The sequence below is a fragment of the Peromyscus eremicus genome, chromosome 16_21 (genome assembly GCF_949786415.1).
Source record: "Peromyscus eremicus chromosome 16_21, PerEre_H2_v1, whole genome shotgun sequence".
Lineage (NCBI taxonomy): Eukaryota > Metazoa > Chordata > Mammalia > Rodentia > Cricetidae > Peromyscus > Peromyscus eremicus.
Window position 1 is genome coordinate 35,283,470 of NC_081432.1, and position 17,542 is coordinate 35,301,011.

At 36.2% G+C, this 17,542-nt stretch overlaps 1 protein-coding gene across 1 annotated transcript in view; it reads left to right on the forward strand.

Moving 5' to 3' along the window:
- Positions 1–17,542, forward strand: part of Rev1 (REV1 DNA directed polymerase) — an 81,616-nt gene that overhangs the window by 47,532 nt on the left and 16,542 nt on the right. The window contains exons 8-12 of the mRNA XM_059281293.1: positions 964–1,071; positions 2,814–2,930; positions 7,289–7,394; positions 12,316–12,444; positions 14,716–14,870. Of these exons, the coding sequence (XP_059137276.1) occupies positions 964–1,071; positions 2,814–2,930; positions 7,289–7,394; positions 12,316–12,444; positions 14,716–14,870 (615 nt within the window). The remainder of the gene's footprint in view (positions 1–963; positions 1,072–2,813; positions 2,931–7,288; positions 7,395–12,315; positions 12,445–14,715; positions 14,871–17,542) is intronic.

The following is a 17,542-nucleotide window of genomic DNA, read 5'->3' on the forward strand; positions in this document are numbered from 1 at the left end:
GTCTCACAGGTAATATGTGAAGTAGCCCAATTGCTAGGGAGTGAGTTATTTCAAAACCTATTATAAAACTGATGATCAAGAATATTATCTGAGGTTAGAACTTCGTGCAAGCCTGCAGTTCTTAGATTTAGGGCCTGTACCATTATATTCTGGAACACCAGGAGGAGTAATAGTAATAATGTTATTATAAAGTAATAACTGTTCTCATAGTTGGGTATAATAACCCTTACAAATACATCTGAGGTTATTTAAAGCCATTAATTATTCTTATGAGATAATATTTATTTTTATCTCCATAAATGTAATAAACATGCTGCAGAACTAGTAACATGTAATGGTGTAAGAAAAATTCCATTTGTATGTAGATTTTTGTTGACTACTTTTTGAAGCATGTCTATTTAGAACAGCAGCATGATAGTTTAAGAGCTTGGAAATCAGACTGACTGGAGTTAAATTCCAGACACACACTGGTTGTGGGACTTAAATCACTAACCTGTAAAAGGTTGGGGTGAGAGTTCAGATTAACCCCTGTAAACCTCTCATGTCTTTACACCATCCAGGAGAACTGGGTAGTAGTAGCCACTGTAATTGTTGTTTCATTAAATATTGTGTGTAGAATGTGGGGAATGGAGCTTATCAAAGGTTACTTAGTTCCATGTAACTAAGTAACTGTAGATACCAAAATTGTTTAAATAATCATAGATTTATCCAATTAAAATCATAATTTTAAGATAAGATTGTTAGAAAGTAGAATGATACTGTGGTATTGTTAGACTTGATTTAAAATTAGATCAGAAAACTAAAGGAATTGAAATTTGTCTATTGAGGTGGTACAGAGGTGGTCCATAATATATTCTATTATGTTGATGCTGTTCTTCTTAAATAAGATTTCTAAAGTTAACTAGACCTGTTTTTAATGAGAAGAATTAGTTTTGGGTTTGAATGTTCTTTTTTTCCTTCTAGGCAATCTGTCAGTATTGAGCTCACCTAGACATCAGAGCTGTGTAATGCATGTTGATATGGATTGCTTCTTTGTATCAGTGGGTATACGAAATAGACCAGATCTCAAAGGTCTGTATTCTTGTTTGTTTTAAGAAAATTGATACAGTGTGTGTGTGTGTGTGTGTGTGTGTGTGTCCATCCTAATTGATAACGTGTTCTTTGAGAAGTCTTTTGATTTTCCTTGGTCAGATCAGTTCTTTCTTTCAAATTATCTGGACTTTTATCAGAGGTATAGGGAAGTTAGAAAACCTCTGCTCAGTGTAAGTTGAAATCTGCAGAGACTATCTTAAACTAAGGGTTCTTTTATCTTGCATAGATGGGGGCTTCTGGATATTTTCCATTTTTCAAATTTTTTGTATTTTTTATTGTTTGTTACCTGGAATTTTGTGGTAGTCTGTGTCTTCAGACTTGCTATTCTCCTGTTCAAATAACTCCTCCTTGATGGAGGTAAACATCCTAACTTTTGTTGTGGTAATTTTGTGTTACTGAGTTGAGTCATCTGGGCAGTCTTTTGTTCTAATAAGATTTCAGGATGACTTACATGCTGCATATTCCTATTGGAAATATTCATTCAGAATTTTTAATAGTTCATTCTGGGAGAGATAGCTACATTAACAGTTTTTTTGAAAGCAGTTTTTCTCTTATGTAAAGAAACAGTAGTTAGGACACTGAAAATTCTAGAAAATCCTATATTCTCATCAGGGCTTTATTTTTTTCCTGGGCGGTTGTTACTCCAGCTTTGAATGGGGTTTTCAGGATATGAAAGAATTGATTTTAGCCTATGGGTAGCTTACTATCTAGTATTTTGTGGGTTTTGTTTAGCTTGTGTGGAGGGGCAGGGAAGTTGTGTGTGTATATGTTTCTTTGTTCTGAGCCTCCTGCTTTTAAGCCTGTGCTCTGCAAATCAATTTCTGTCTCTTATGTTACCACTGTACAACGTTATAGCGGTCTTGTAACTTAATACACACATAAAAGGAAATGATACATTAATGTTCTTTACCAAAGCAAAAACTGGGGGACTGAAAATTCACGTTTCATTATATGTTAAATCAGATTTTGATTGCTGTGCATGAATCTCTTATTTCTCTTGCTATAAAATTAAAAAGATAAGTATAGATGCTGAGCCTATTTATGCCAAAACTATAAAAACATCTGTTTATAGTTTGTCTTTCATTGTCCACTCTATAATCTGAACTTGGGATCTTAGTTGCCTATTTTTCATTGTGAGAAATCAAGTCATGGAAAACTGACTATGCTGTTTTTAGGTTGAGTCAGTTTATCAGAAATGTCACTAGGGCCATGCTTGGTGGCATAAGCCTAGCACTCCAGAGGCATGTGGATCATTGTGAGTTCATGACCAGCATGGTCTATTTAGAAGATTCCAGAACTCCTTAAAGAGGCCTTGTCTTAAGGAAATTGTCCCTTTTGGGTGTTAACTGAAAGTCTTAGGTGATGCTAGATAGTGATGGGCATATTAGCTTCTTTTTTTTTTTTTGTTTTGTTTTGTTTTGTTTTGTTTTGAGACAAGGTTTCTCTGTGTAGCTTTGTGCCTTTCCTGGAACTCGTTTTGTATACCAGGCTGGCCTCGAACTCACAGAGATCCACCTGCCTCTGCCTCCTGAGTGCTGGGATTAAAGGCTTGTGCCACCACTGCCCGGCTCATATTAGCTTCTTTAAGACTAAGTGATTAAAAGAAAAAAAAATGTTAATGTAATAAACATCCCATGAAAAAATTTCCACGAAAAAATTTCCACTACATGTTCTTAACATCTGTTTGTACTTAGAGAAACAATTTAATCTTTTTCTCACAGGAAAACCAGTTGCTGTTACAAGTAACAGAGGCACAGGAAGGGCACCTTTACGTCCTGGTGCTAACCCCCAGCTGGAGTGGCAGTATTACCAGAATAAAATCTTGAAAGGAAAAGCAGGTACAAATGAGTTCTTTGAAGCCATAATGCTCCTTTGGATGACTCCTGGATATTACTGTTGGTATTGGTGTTTTAGAAGTAAAAGCAGAATAGAATAATTAGATCTTTTCAAGTTTGAAGGTTTTAAGGATGCTAGTGATACCTTGAATCAAACCAAAACTTGATTCTAAACAGATGATCGATTTATTCTTACGCTTTCTGAAATTAGATGATGGTGTTTTCCTGGAACTCAGTGAGGTGTGAATTTTAAAACAGTGATTAATCTGCTTTTTATAAATTTAGATTGGGAATGGAAGTCATGATCGGTTTGTAGAAACATTGACCTGGACTTGAGTTATTAGCCATTGGTCTTATGTTACAGTGAAGACACTAACATTGGTGGTCTTCAATATTCTTAGAATTCATAAAGGTAGGCACAGTGGTATCTAATACCAGCATTTGGAAGATGGTAGCAGGAGAAATGATGCTTTCAAGGGAAGCCTAGAGAACAGGGAAGCCCTGATTCAAGAAAGCAGACAAACCTCCATTGGAATCATAATCTAAATTGTAGGATTATTTCTCATTTGAGTGAACTTGTTTCTTAGAAGAAACATTTGCCTAGCTGTCTTGGAAAATTACTCTCTTCACAATAGTAAGATCTTTTTTTTTTTTTTGCCCCTGCCTTAAAGTTCCATAGAGTATTTACTTAGAAAGTCTTTCACATTGTTTCATTTCCTTGTGAAATTTCTTGTGAAAATACAATAAAAAAATTCATTCTTTTAGAAAATATTATCCTAGTCACTTCACTTCCCTGTTGTAAGACATTGGACATGTTTTAGAAAAGACCCTAATGAAGCAAGAGAGTCTGGACATTGAATTTCTTTTTTGGAACTAGTCTTTTTGTTGGTTGTGAGCATCTGCATAGTGTACATTGGAAAGGGGAATTGTAGACACACATTTATTTTTTATGTATTTCCATTTCTCAAGTTTTCTATGGCTTTATTGGTTGTTAAATGTTTTCAGAAATTTTTGAGATTCTCGTGTTTCGTGTCAGTAGATCGTGGGGTAACTTACTGAACTAGTTGAGGCTTCACTTCTTTGTGGTTAGTTTCTTATGTGTAATTTTGTATAAGGTTTTTTTCTTTCTGTATTTTCTATGTGGTATTATTAAAAAGATAAAACTTTAAGTTCTAGAAAGAAAGTAATATGTAGCTGAAGGAAATTATAGTACTTGTCACATGTGAACACTTACCGAACAGCTGTCAAAATAAGAAAACCATACCAGATGTCTATGTTTGGTGGCGTCTCTAAGTTCCTTTGTGCTCAGATTCTGGTGGGTAGAATTAAATCTGCTGCCTATTTGAGCAGTCTGCATCTAGATTCTGACTTTGGCAGGCACTTGTTCTTTGAAAGTAGCGGGGACGTGTCTTCTTTTGTCTTGCTTTCCATCACTGTCTGGCCATACGTGAGTTTGCAGCAGAATATTTTCTTTGGTTACTTATTATCTTCCTCTTTGTAGCCACTGGATTTTCATAGTATTTTAATAGCCTTTTATAATTCATATCCCCTTCACTTCTATGGATGGTGCACCAGAAGCCAAATATTAGAGGAACTGTTTAAGTTCCACTTGCGATTGAAAATTGACAAAATAGATTTTCCTTTCCTTAGAAAAGGTGACTATAATACCTTGATTTTTTGTTTTGACTTGATGACATTCATTTTTGTGTCTTAAGCCCTTTGACTCATTTGGACCTTACAAAAATATTTGCTATACATAAAAGGATTGTCTTTCATTAAGTTTATAGCCAAGTCTGTGCCCAGAACTTGTTTTCCAATGCCTTTGTTCTACTTTTCCAGATCTCTCTTTCTCTGAGTCATTATTAGACATAGCCCCAAAAGTAAAGGTACTAAGGATCAGTTTAGAGGCTAGACTCTTTGACTTCTACACTAGCTTTGTATAAATCAGTTCTAATATTTTGACTTGTGTGGTTAGGTTAGGCAGCTATTACGACAAAAAAGCATCTATAGTCTTTTGGAGCTGGTTTCTTGTTCCTTATATTCAGAAACTAAGTCAGTGTAACCAGGGCATTTCATCCATCTGTGACTTCCTCTGCCAGCTGTTTCCTGAGTCATCTCATTGATGATTTCATTCAGAACCATTTAACCTCTGCACTTTATGGTTGGGGCCTCTTACCCCTTCCTGGATTCCCAGGATGCAGATGTTTTCTATCCCTTCAACAACTTCAGTTTTCATTCTAAAGAGCAACAGTTAAAAAAATCGTATTAGTCATAGATTTATTCTCAGCGATTTCTTTTTCACAGACTTGTGTCCTGGCCTCTGATTTCTCCAACCGTTCCTCCACATTCTCCATGTGCCCGTCTAGTTTGTCAAGTTTTGATCAGCAGTTCTCTACTTTGCCCTCCAGTGAGGACAGTGTGTCCCTGCATTTCCCTGAATCTCACATGAAGCAACTCACTCCGCTGGTGGAGAGACCCACGCACTCTGCTGCACTGTGGAACAGGTCAGCCAGCCCAGTGAAGAGGAACACCATGGTGCTGCCTCTCAGGCCAGGGCATTGGGGGCGCATGGACCACACTCTGTTCTCACTTCCAACATGAACTTTCTGTAATTTCCAAATGAGACTCTTAGGTTAAATAGTCCTTCAAATATAAAAATCATGTAACTTCCTTTTAAAGCATAATTCATGGTTATAACTTTTAAATATAGCAGATTGTGGCTGTGGTCTTTGTTAAGTGGCACCCTCTGTTGGTCTGTTACTGACAATCCTTAAATTCTTACAGATTAGATAATGGACTGTTTCAGAAACACTGAACAATCTACTCACTTTCTGTCTTGAGTTTGTAAGAGTATGGCATATATTATTTACATTTTACCAGAAATCATAGCTCACATTGCATATTCTTGTTTTTATTTTTAGATGCAAGTAGCATTTAACTCCCACCAAAATACCAATTCTGTGTTTGGCTTGTATTAATGGTGTTGATGAATGGGTGCTAAAATCTGGAAATACTTGTATGGGCTGCATATTAGGTTAAAATGTTCATGGTTATTAGTCAGATAAGGAAGAGATACTGTGGCCTATAAAGCCAGATATTGTGTTGTGTTTTCTTGGTGGTGCAATAACTTGGCTGTTTTTTCATGGAACATTGAGTCTCTTAAATGGAAAAGAGGTACTGAGTTTGTTAGCTTTGTGCTGTTATGGTATAGGTTTGTTTGGAATTAACTAAAGTGATAGGATTGGGTCTTGCTTTACTAACCATGTTGTTTATAGAGTAGAGACATGGCTGAGGTTGTGTTTTAAGAATGTGTGTGTGTGTGTGTGTTTTTTTTTTTTTAATAAAAAATTCAAAAAAGCAAACTTTATCTTTAATAATATTATCCAAAGATTACGACCAAAACTTTAATCTACTTCTCAATTATTAGTAAATCTCAGTATGGTTCAGGTATCATATAGCCAGTAGGCTCTCTAGGCCGTGTACTTTTATATGGTTGGGTGAAATTGTAAATTTGGTTTGGATATTAGAAATGTTGGTGAGCTGTTGTTCTGTTGAGGATAGAATTATGTTCTGTAAAGCAGTTCCTATTTATTGTAATTGAACTCAAGTTTTTTAATTGAAGGTACAATTTTTAAATGAAAAGTAGAAAATAATGCTGTGAGGCTGTTTTTATCTGATGTGTTTAAAAGAAAAACCTTGAAGTTTAAGATGAATCATCTTTATACTATATGAAGATATATTTATGTCATATACATACATATTATTTGTGTGTGTGTCTGTATGTATACTGTATATAGATGAGGTCATCTGGTTACCCTAGCTTAGTTTCTGCATATGAGGAACAAGAAACCAAAGTTTCTAAAAAAAAAAATAGATTACTAAGTTACTGTTTAATTAAATGGCTGGCAGAAATCTGAATTCTCTTTAACATACCAGTTTTAAATTCTATAGAAAGTTCTTATAACAAAAAACATTCCAAGAATCTTGTATTTTCTGTTAACTTTTCCCTGTCACAGTTAGGTGCATAATTCTCCTAAAGCAGGCCAGGGAGTTCATCTCCTTGATGACTTTCATCCTTATCTACCCTGAGCGACTTGTGTGTTACAGGATAACAGGATGTTTTACATTTATTAAAACAGGATACTTTGAATTTATTATGATGTTTTTAATCTGTTGCTGAAGAATATGATGAAAGAAAGTAATTTTAATAGTTTTCTACTAAATATAGAAATAATACCAATTCAAATGGGTGTTTGGAACTTAAAACATTTGCAAATATTTGAAAATAATAGAAAATAGATTTAATAAAAGTTAAGGAAAATAAATTTTTAACATAATAATTAAATTTTATTTTAAAGCAGATATACCAGATTCATCAGTATGGGAGAATCAAGATTCTACACAAACAAATGGAATTGATTCTGTTTTGTCAAAAGCTGAAATTGCTTCTTGTAGTTATGAAGCCAGGTATGTAGAAGCTAAGTGAGTTCTAATTCTTAATGAATAGTTCATTATTTTTATATACTTTTAAAAAGTAAGTCTTAAGTCAAGCCTCTGATTTCAACATATCAAATACATATTATGAAAGTAATTTTTAGCCTGAGTCCCATCATTTACACTACCATGATAATAATTTTAAATAATGTAATAGTTCCTCATGATAGATCCTGCAGAAATTAGGCATTGTCATGTTTATTGTCTTTCAGGCATAAAATTGAAAGCTAGATTTTTTTTTTTCTTAATGGTGTTGGCAGGCATTTAGTTTTTTCTTCTTACAAATAGGAAAAACTTATGTTGTAAAACTGATAATTGCTGGCGAGATGGCTCAACATTGAAGAGCAGTTGTTATTGTAGAAGACTAAGATTCAGTTCCTAGCACCCACATGGTGGCTCACAACTGTCAGTAACTCCAGGTCCAGGGAAGCAAGGCAAGCACATGGTGCACAAACATACATCCGAGAAAATATATGCACATAAAATTAAGTTGAAACTTGATTGCTCTTTAAATCATAAATAGATTATTTTCTTCAAATTAGTAAGAATGTATAAACTTGTTGCCACTAACTTTAGTGTAAGCAGTTATCTTACAATAATCTGAAACCATAATTAGAACCTCCTTTTTAATATGAGAGGAATACACTTGTGTTCCTTATATGTCAGAAAATGATGAAGGGCCTGTGAGATAGCTCAGCGGTTAAAGAGGCCATGCAAGCATGATGACCTAAATTCCGTCTCTAGAAATCATATAAAGAAGAGAGAATTGACTCCACAGAATTGTCCTCTTACCTCCACTGGCATGCCAAGGGCTGTGTGCCTATGTATACACAGCACATATGTAATTGTCATAAATGAAAATTTAAAAATAATTATGTTATAAAAATAGGAGTAATAATTACTCATTAGAGAGAGAAATCTTTTTCTTTCTTTTTCTCTAATTGAACTCACTTTCACCTTTATAATATATATAGTGAGCACTCACATAGCATTGATATATGTTAAAGAATTCAATAATTATGGGAAAAGGTGTTAAATTACTTACATTTTTCAGTATATTCTATATTGTTTGTTTGTGGGGGTGGGTTTCAAGACAGGGTTTATCTGTATAGCCTTGGAGCCTGTCCTGGAACTCACTCTGTAGACCAGGCTGTCCTCAAACTCAGAGATCCACCTGCCTCTGCTTTCTGAGTGCTGGGATTAGAGGCATGTGCCACCCCACCTCCTGGCAAGTTTGGGGTTATTTAAGGAAGTCTGATCTGAACATAAAATATTTGAACTCAACATAGTGTAATCAGAAGTAGTTTGTTTAAATTCTGGTAATTTTATTAAAATGCTATTTTACTAAAATAAATTATCCAAACATGCATAAATAGAAAGTATGTTCTGTTCTTATCTATTTTATGTTAAGTCAAACTTACACTCACTAAATTTACTTTTATCATGAACAAAACTGTGTTTTACTATTGTCAGTTGATAATGTGGCCAAAAAATTGAAACATAACCTTACTAAGGATAATAAAATGAAGTAGGAATGCATTGGGATTGTTGGTAATTGTTCTTAGCATAGGCAATTCAGAGCTTAGTGTACAGTTTATCAAAAGGAAACTTGGCTACTAATACCTAGACAGTTGTGACAGAAATGCATCCTTGATAGTTGGTAAAGTGAGTACGTGGGCCTTGCCACACTTGCCTTTTAGGGTCTTGATCAACACACCAGCTACCTCAGAGATGAGTGCTGGGTGGGAGTCACAAGGTTTTTTTCCCAGGTAGGTGTGTTCTCAATCCTGGGAGCTCTGAACTTACTGGCTTCTGTGTTTGGTGGTATATTTGTATTGACACACAAGTGGTGACCACCACGCTGAAGACCAAAATAATAGGGGTTAAAGTTGATGAGCACCAAGTAGTTTGTGGCAAGACACCTAAGTGCTAGTTAAAAGGCACGTGTTTATTTCAGATTTGAAAATGAGTTTGAGAACCAAAGCCAAGTAAGCCCACATCTGTACAATCACTTTTATTGTCATTTTCTAGTTTCTAATTTATCTCCATTTTTCTAACAAAACTTAATGATTTTATCAGAGAAATGTTGAGATTGGAATGGTAGATTATGGAGATAGTCATTCTAGTCCTGTGCATTGATGAGCTTGACATAGACAAATAGTGAAGCTACAAAGAATGAAGTGTGACTAGATGGTGAACATCCTTTGACAGTGGAATATGTATACAGAGATTACTGTTTGCACTATACAGAATAAGTTATACATGGTGAGAAGGTAGATATGCTGAAGAAAATGAGGTTTTTATTCTTAACTTAAACAACAGATATGATGGTACAAGATGGTAATCCTAACACTTGGGAATTGAAGGTGGGAATTGGCGAGGAGTTCAGTGTCATTTTCTGCTACTTTCAAGGTTGTACATTCTGTAGATTCAAGAATGTACATTTTCTACATTCAAGGCTGTACCTTAAATACACCCCTCAAAAGTAAGAAATAGAATTTTTTAACCTCTTTTCACATACTTTTATGGGTTTATAATATGTAGTATCAATAGTGATTTGATGCTTTTTTCATTTTATGTTGTTTAATCCAACTTCCAAGAGTTTTGTCTTAGTCAAGCATATTGTAGTATGAATGTGTGCTATGTACTTTAAAATGGGACATTAATTCTATTTTGTACCACATATTTACAAGTACACCTTTTGGTAACTTAGTCTGCATGGATTTTAGTTAGGAGGAACACATGAATCACTCTGTCAGAGCCACTTCAGGGTTGGTTTGTTTGGTGATAGGGTGTCTTGTATAGCCTAACTGGTCTGGAGCTTTTTCTGTGTCCTGCTTCTGCCACCACTTAAAGTGATGCAATTCTACCCTGCATCATGTCACCTGGTAGACTTCTTTTGTGATTGTCCTTACTGGTTTATTTTCTCTGAAACAAATCTTAATTTTCTGAATACAGAAAGTGTATGTTTCCTTTAGTTATGGGAAAACTTCCTGGGTTTGTTTTTGTTGTTGTTGTTGAGAACTTCTTTATGATGTCCAGTGACCTCAAACTTTCCCCTATAGTGAGAGATGTAGCTTATTTGGAAGAATGCTTGCCCACCATGCACAAGGCCCTGGGTTAGATCCTTAAACACAGCAAAGACTGGGTGTAGTGGCAGTACCTGCAACACCAGCACTTGAGAGATGAAGCAAGTGGATTGGAAGTTGCATCTTCAGCTACCCATAGAATCGTTCCTCTATGGAAAGTTGCTTGAGTACCTAAGTAGAAGTAGCATATTTTTTCTAAGTAATGTCTCTGAAATTTTTTTTATATATAGAAATTTTAAAAAGGAAATGAAAAAGGGCATTTGTAGGATCATTGTAACATGCCTTTAAGACTGTGTTACTGCCTTTAATTTGAATGTTGAACTTACATATTTTATAGCTTTATTATCAAAATTTTATCCTTTTTCAAAGCTTAGCTTTAGGAAGAAAATATTTCTAATGTTTCTGTATACCTATCTAGACTATTATATTTATACTTCTCCATGTATGGATAAGCATATTGGTTTATTAAAGCCTGCTGACTAACTCACATCAATCTGAGTAGATGCAGGGACATGCTCAAAAATATCTTGGGGTCCGTCTGTTTGTGGGACACCCCCAGGTCCTTACAGAACACTTGGTGATGTAACTACACGTTGCTGTTCCAGCTGCTTTTATTGGCGGTCACTGCTGCCTTTCCTATCGTTTGTTTCTTAGTAGATACTCTGTCCATTTGACACTTGATACTGAAATAGTTTATTGCTTTTGTTTGTATGAAAAAATGCATGTAGTTTTGGATTTGCCTCTTAATAACTTGAGAGGTTTCTTAATTCTTTATAGTTCTCAGTGGTGATCTAAATGTTAGGAGAGTCCCAGACGCCTCTGAGTAGCAGACTGTTTATTTACTTGATCGCCCCTGAGTAGTAGTAGAAGACTGTTTATTTACTTGATCTTAGGCAAGAAGCCAAGAAATAATTGTATCTGTTTCTTAAGCAGTCAGACCTCTAACTAAGTCCCTACTTGGTGAATATTATTGAATGGATATATGGAATAACCACAATCATTCTATGCAGTATTGTGTAATCTGGTGAAACATTGCTTTATTTTGCTTGTGTTTTTACTGTGATCTTTTTTCTTGATTCTTTACAGAGTGATAAAATGGAATTTTACTAATTATGTATAATTTCATAATTGTAGTTTTATGCTGAATGCTCCAAATATCAAAGGTAATGTGGGGCATTGAGACACACAATAGATTTAAAATTTACCATTTTCAATTAGGTCTCTCAAAGTTCTGGAACCCTGGCTCCTGCCCAGAGTGATGTCCTACCATACAATGCTGTTGGCATCTCAACCACTGCGGAGCCACTTGAGGAGCATTGGAATTGGTCAATTGGGAATTGGGTGGTAATAGGATGAGTACATTTTGTCTGTTTGTCACATAGCACTGTTTTGTGTAGTTCTTTCGTTCATATTCTTTGTCTTTGGGGGATGAGCCCTGGCTAAACTGTGCCATGTATTAGAAGAAGAAAACCATTTGACAGCACGTTCCTGCTCTGTGGTGGTTGTGATATCACCAGCATATGGCATGCTGGCATCTCTGCAAAGGGGCCAGAGGTCAAGTTTTAGAAGTGTTTAGCTATAGACAAAAGAGATGTCATTTACTCTAGTGAGACAATTGTGTTATTTCTGTTGGGGGGACAACAGACTTGTAAATTATCCTAATGCCTATTGTTAACCCCTAACGAGAGGGGGAGTTACACGGAAATTGTACATTAGTGGCATGGGGAAGATCAAACATACTTGCTATTTGGTTGTCAGCTTAGACTTCGTGATGTAATCTCCACTGTGTTTTCTTTTCTTTTTAGACAATTTGGCATTAAGAATGGGATGTTTTTTGGGTATGCTAAACAGCTGTGTCCTAATCTGCAAGCCGTTCCATATGATTTTCATGCATACAAGGAAGTTGCCCAAGCAATGTATGAAACATTGGCAAGGTATTGTATACAATCTTCCCATGTACATTTCTTTTACTTTACTTCTTTGATTTACTATTAAAGAGTCCAGTTTTCTTTAGCATTTTGAGAGTCACTGGATTTTTCTCTCTCCTGTGATCTTTTTCTCAGCCTGCCAGTTTGATAACTGCCTTTCTTTATGTATCTTTGGTAATTGGGAGTTTAGTCTCAAGGAAAAATTTGCATTACATCATTGTTGAAGTGCTACTGATTGTGATGTAAAATCTGCCAGTATGTGGACATGTTTTTCTTCCCCATGAAACTAGATGGTTCTTGTCTTCTATTACATTTGAATTATAACTTGTTTAAAATTAGAATTCACAGAGTGAGGTGTAATATTATGCACCGTATCCCAGAATTTCAATACCAGCCGGGATAATGGAGGGAAACCCCTGTATTGTAACTGAGTAAAATTAAAACTGATGAGCCAATAGCAGAGAGGCATTTAAAACTTTTTTTCATTTTAAATTTTTTAAGCATGCCAAAAAATTAGTTTTTATAAAAGTGAGTCGCTGATGTTTGTTTTATAGTAGATGATTAGTTAGCTTGAGGAATGGAGGTAAATGATTCTTTTCCAGTATAGGTTTTTAAATATTAAGGCAGTATTTAAAAAAATTAAAATCATTTAGTAGCTTATACATGCTCTAAAGCCAGTCATGTAGTTTTTGTCTAAAGGGTTAGAAGAGGTCGTGCTCACAACTACTGAACTCTGTATATTGAAAAAGTTTCAAGTGATGTAAATTACCAACTCAGACCTGCTCTAGTAAAAATGTAAGGGTATTGGTCTAAGAGCTGTGTTGACATTCTAGGACATATGCTTGCCTCTATCTTCACTTCTGTGTCGTCCCCCCCCCCACACTTTTATTAAACATAGATTCTTTTCTCATGCTATGTATCCTGTTTACATTTTCCCCTCCCTCTGCAAGCCCAGTTCCTCCTCACCTCCACTCCCCACTGTATCCACTCCCCTTCCATTTCTCATGATCAGAATAGGCTTCTAGGAGATAACAAATATAACAAAATAAAATATAATAAGATAAAAAAAAACCATTGCATTGAAGTTGCATAAGGCAAACCAACACTAGGAAAAGAACCCAAGAGCAGGCACAAGGATCAGAGGCCTACTTGTTTATACACTCGGGAATCCCATAAAAGTACTAAGCTGGAAGATATTTATACAGAGGCCCTGGTGCAGACCTATGCAGGCCTGCCTTTTTGTTTGTTTGTTAAAAGCTTTATTCTGAACACCATTAACCAATAAGTGCACGTAGCTGCCTGATTCTACTAGTATCACCAAGAGAAACAATGTCCAGTCGCTGCTCTTGTAGAAGCTATCTTAATAGTGAAGAAAAAAGTATACAAGGAAGGATTTCAGTTATTTCAGTTACCTGTCATCAGTCACAGATGTTCTTAATGCAGATGCAGCAGTTCTGACGTTACCATGTCAGAGCTATGTTAAGTGCTGTTCAAAAGTTGAGGGCATTGATAGCATCCAAAGGAGGGCTGGAATAGGGTAATAGAGTTGCTGCTGTGTTCTCAGTTCCACATCCTGGAGGAGATGAACTAAGGAGAGCCAAGGCCTATTACACTTTCACTGTGTGAACACTTTTTAGTGGCATATTTCTTTTCTCAGGAAAAAAGTCATTGTCATTATTTTAAAAAACTACAAAATCCTTTGTTCTTAAATTTTTAGCAGAAGTATCATTTCTTTATTGAATGAGTAGATTTTGATATGGTTTATAACCTACCAAAAGGTGTGTATCAACAAGTGGATTGAGACATTACTTGATTGTGAGGCCTCTAGCTGTCTCTGGTCTGATTCTGTTTCATAGTTCCTTTGTCCTATAGCATCTCAGGGATTTAATAGATATTAGAGATGAACAGCAGTTGTTGAACTGATGTGTGTGAACTTTTGTTCATAAAGGTTTCTGATAAGCCATGTTTGAATTTTTCTTAGATATTTTGATAGTTGTGATCCATTTTCCACTTTGTAGCTATTTGTGTGTACAAGAGTATTTTCAATACAATCATTTTGGCTGTAATCATTTTGGTGTGGAATTAGAACACTAACTTTGTAGTCAAAAAGTAAATAACTAAATAATGGCACTTTGGATGGGTTATTTAAGATTAGAAGTTTGTTTTTGTTGTTGCTTTTCAGTATTTAAAAATAAATGCCCTGTCTGTTTTGTAACATTTAATGTCTCCCAGAGCAGGCCATAGGTATGATTCATTGCCTTTGCTTTGTATTGATAGCTACACACACAGCATTGAAGCTGTCAGTTGTGATGAAGCCCTGGTAGACATCACTGACATCCTTGCAGAGACTAAACTTACTCCTGATGAATTTGCAGCTGCCCTCCGAATGGAAATCAAAGACAAGACTAAATGTGCTGCCTCTGTTGGAATTGGTTAGTATCTGGCTTGCATGTACTTGTATCTACTCAAAGTTTGGAATCCATAATACCTCTAATTTAAAGGACTTGTAATAACTTACTGCATGTTGCAGAAGTGGTCTTTCCCCTTTTAGCATTGCTTACAGCTGTGCAATAAGAAAAATGTTGGAAATGCAAGTAAATTGTTAGTGGTAGAATATTGTTCCAGTAATGGAATCAGAATAATTCTTGTTCTTCAAAAACAGAGAAAGATAGATTAAATTTCAATTCTTGTTTTCCTCAAATTTGAACAGGAACTATACTTTAAAAACAAATTTACGGCGTGGAACTTGAAGTTCATAGTTTGTCGTCTTTTGCTTCCCTGGTATCACAATGTTCTTTGCGGTTCCAGCCTCTTCCTGGTCTTCTGTTTGGTTTATTCTGCTGTTGCACCGTCTGTCCTCCTTATGGTGACTTTATGCTGCAACATTTAGAATTGAAAGCATAGGCTTTCTGTGCCACCTTTTCCTCCTGTCCCAGCCTACTCAAAACTGTTTACCAGGAAACCCTTTGTCTTGCCATGCTCTCAAGTAGATAGCTTCACACTCTGTCCTGCAGGCTTGAAAGGTAGTCATAAAACTTTCTAAGCATGCTGTTCTTGTTTCCAGCCTGTTCCAACATTCTCATTCATAAACCCTCAAATTCTTGTCTTGAACCAGTGGGATTTATATTGGTAACTCAGTGGCATCATAGATAGGTTAATACTACATTCATTTGAGAGCTAGAAGCCAGGTGTGATTGACACCGTGTTATCCCAACATGTCGGAGGCTGAGGTAAGGGGAAGTACAGACCAGCCTGAATTGAGATGAGACTGTCTCAGAATGGGGCTTTGGGAGAGAAAGGACCAGCAACTTCCACTTCTGGAGATGGGGCAAACATGCTGCTGAATCAAGCACTGGGGAACTGCTGGGATGGTCACGAAGCATAAGGAAGAAAAGCTTTAGAAAACTGGGGCAGAACTCTAAGATTTCTGTGGGAAAGGCATTGAACTGAAGAGATTGTCTTTCTTACCTGGTATCCAGCACTGAGATGATTTAAGAGAGACAATGTACTAACTTGGGGTATTAGGTTTTTTGTTTTTTGTTTTTTTTTTTTTTTGTTTGTTTTTTGTTTTTTTTTATTGCTGTGGTTTTTAAAAGTAAGGCAGCTTACAGAGGAGTTTACTCTGAGCTTCTAGATGGTTAGGGGTCCGTACTGGAACAGCAGGACACCAGGCAGCAGAAATGGCAGATGGAAGCTGAGAGCTAGGGCTTACATCTAGAACCACAAACAGGAAGCAGAGAGAATGAACTAGACGTGAGACCTGGCTTTTAAAACCTCAAAGCCCCAGTGACATACTTCCTTAAACTAGGCCACAGCTCCTGTGCCACATGTTCAAATGCCTGAGACTGGTGTGCATCTCATTGAAACCATCACCCTTGGTGTGTGAGATTTTGATGAGGATGTGGTTCAGGATGCCTGTATGCGTATGAGAGACTTGCTTCCCTGTAAGTGTCTTTGAAAACAAGGTAGCCCAAAAGGTACTTTTCATCTCACTAAAGCAGTATTTTTTTAAATTAGAAATATTCTGGGTTTACTCCTTTGACAGTTTTCATACAATAATGCAGTGTATCTTGATCATACCCACAACCAGGTTCCCTCCCATCTTCATGTCCTGTTTTTCTTTGTTTTTAATGATCTACTGATTCTATTACGTGCACTCATATGCACCTGGTTGTGGGACCATCCACCTGAGTGTGGATATCCTATCGGCATCTCAAGCTCCTGGGAAAATAAAATTACTTCCCCCTAACCACCAGTAGTTTCTAAAGGGGTGGGACCGTCCATTTTGGAATTTTGACTGAGTAGGTCTTAAGAGAGTAACCATAGCCACTGTAAATTCTTGGGTGCATTGTGTCTTGTCACTTGCAAAAGATAGCATTTCTCAACACTCCTCCCTGTTCTCCAGCTCTTAAATCCCCCTTTTCCAGGATGGTCCCACAGCCTTGGGGTGGATGGTGGTGGCACTCCAGATGTCTCATGTAGGGCTAAGTACTCAGTAGTCACTTATTCTTGGTATTTTTGACTAATTAAGTCTCTTCACTCACTGCTGCACACTCTAGAAAGAAACTTCCTTAACCAAGGTTGAGAATAGCACAAATAATTCATGGGCATAAACATAAATATTTGTGACAAGTAATTTGACAGTATGACCATTTAGCAAAACAACAATTCTAGTCTCATACCACCCTGGTCTGAGGCCTACCCAGCTATGGGACTTAGATTTAGAATTCTGTCCAGTGTACCAGGCTTCACATGTGATCAGAGAGCAGTGTTTGACCCCTATAACAGTCATTCCCAATATTGCACCAAGTGAGTACATCTTCCAGCAATATTTTTAAGATGTGAAACAACATAGGATACTGAAAATTAAAAACAGATGAATACATTGGCATTGTTCATACAGGTACTGTCTGGCCTGCCTTTTCACTCCCTACTGTTGGCTTACAGGTTCCTTCCTATCAGCCTTTTTTTCCTACCAGCCTTTCTACTTCAGTGTCAGACACAGTTTTAATTTTTCATTTTTAATCATACTTACTTCTAATCTACAAGTGATAGTGTAAATATATTTTCAGTTTAAGAATGGGATTAAAACTAAAATTCTGTC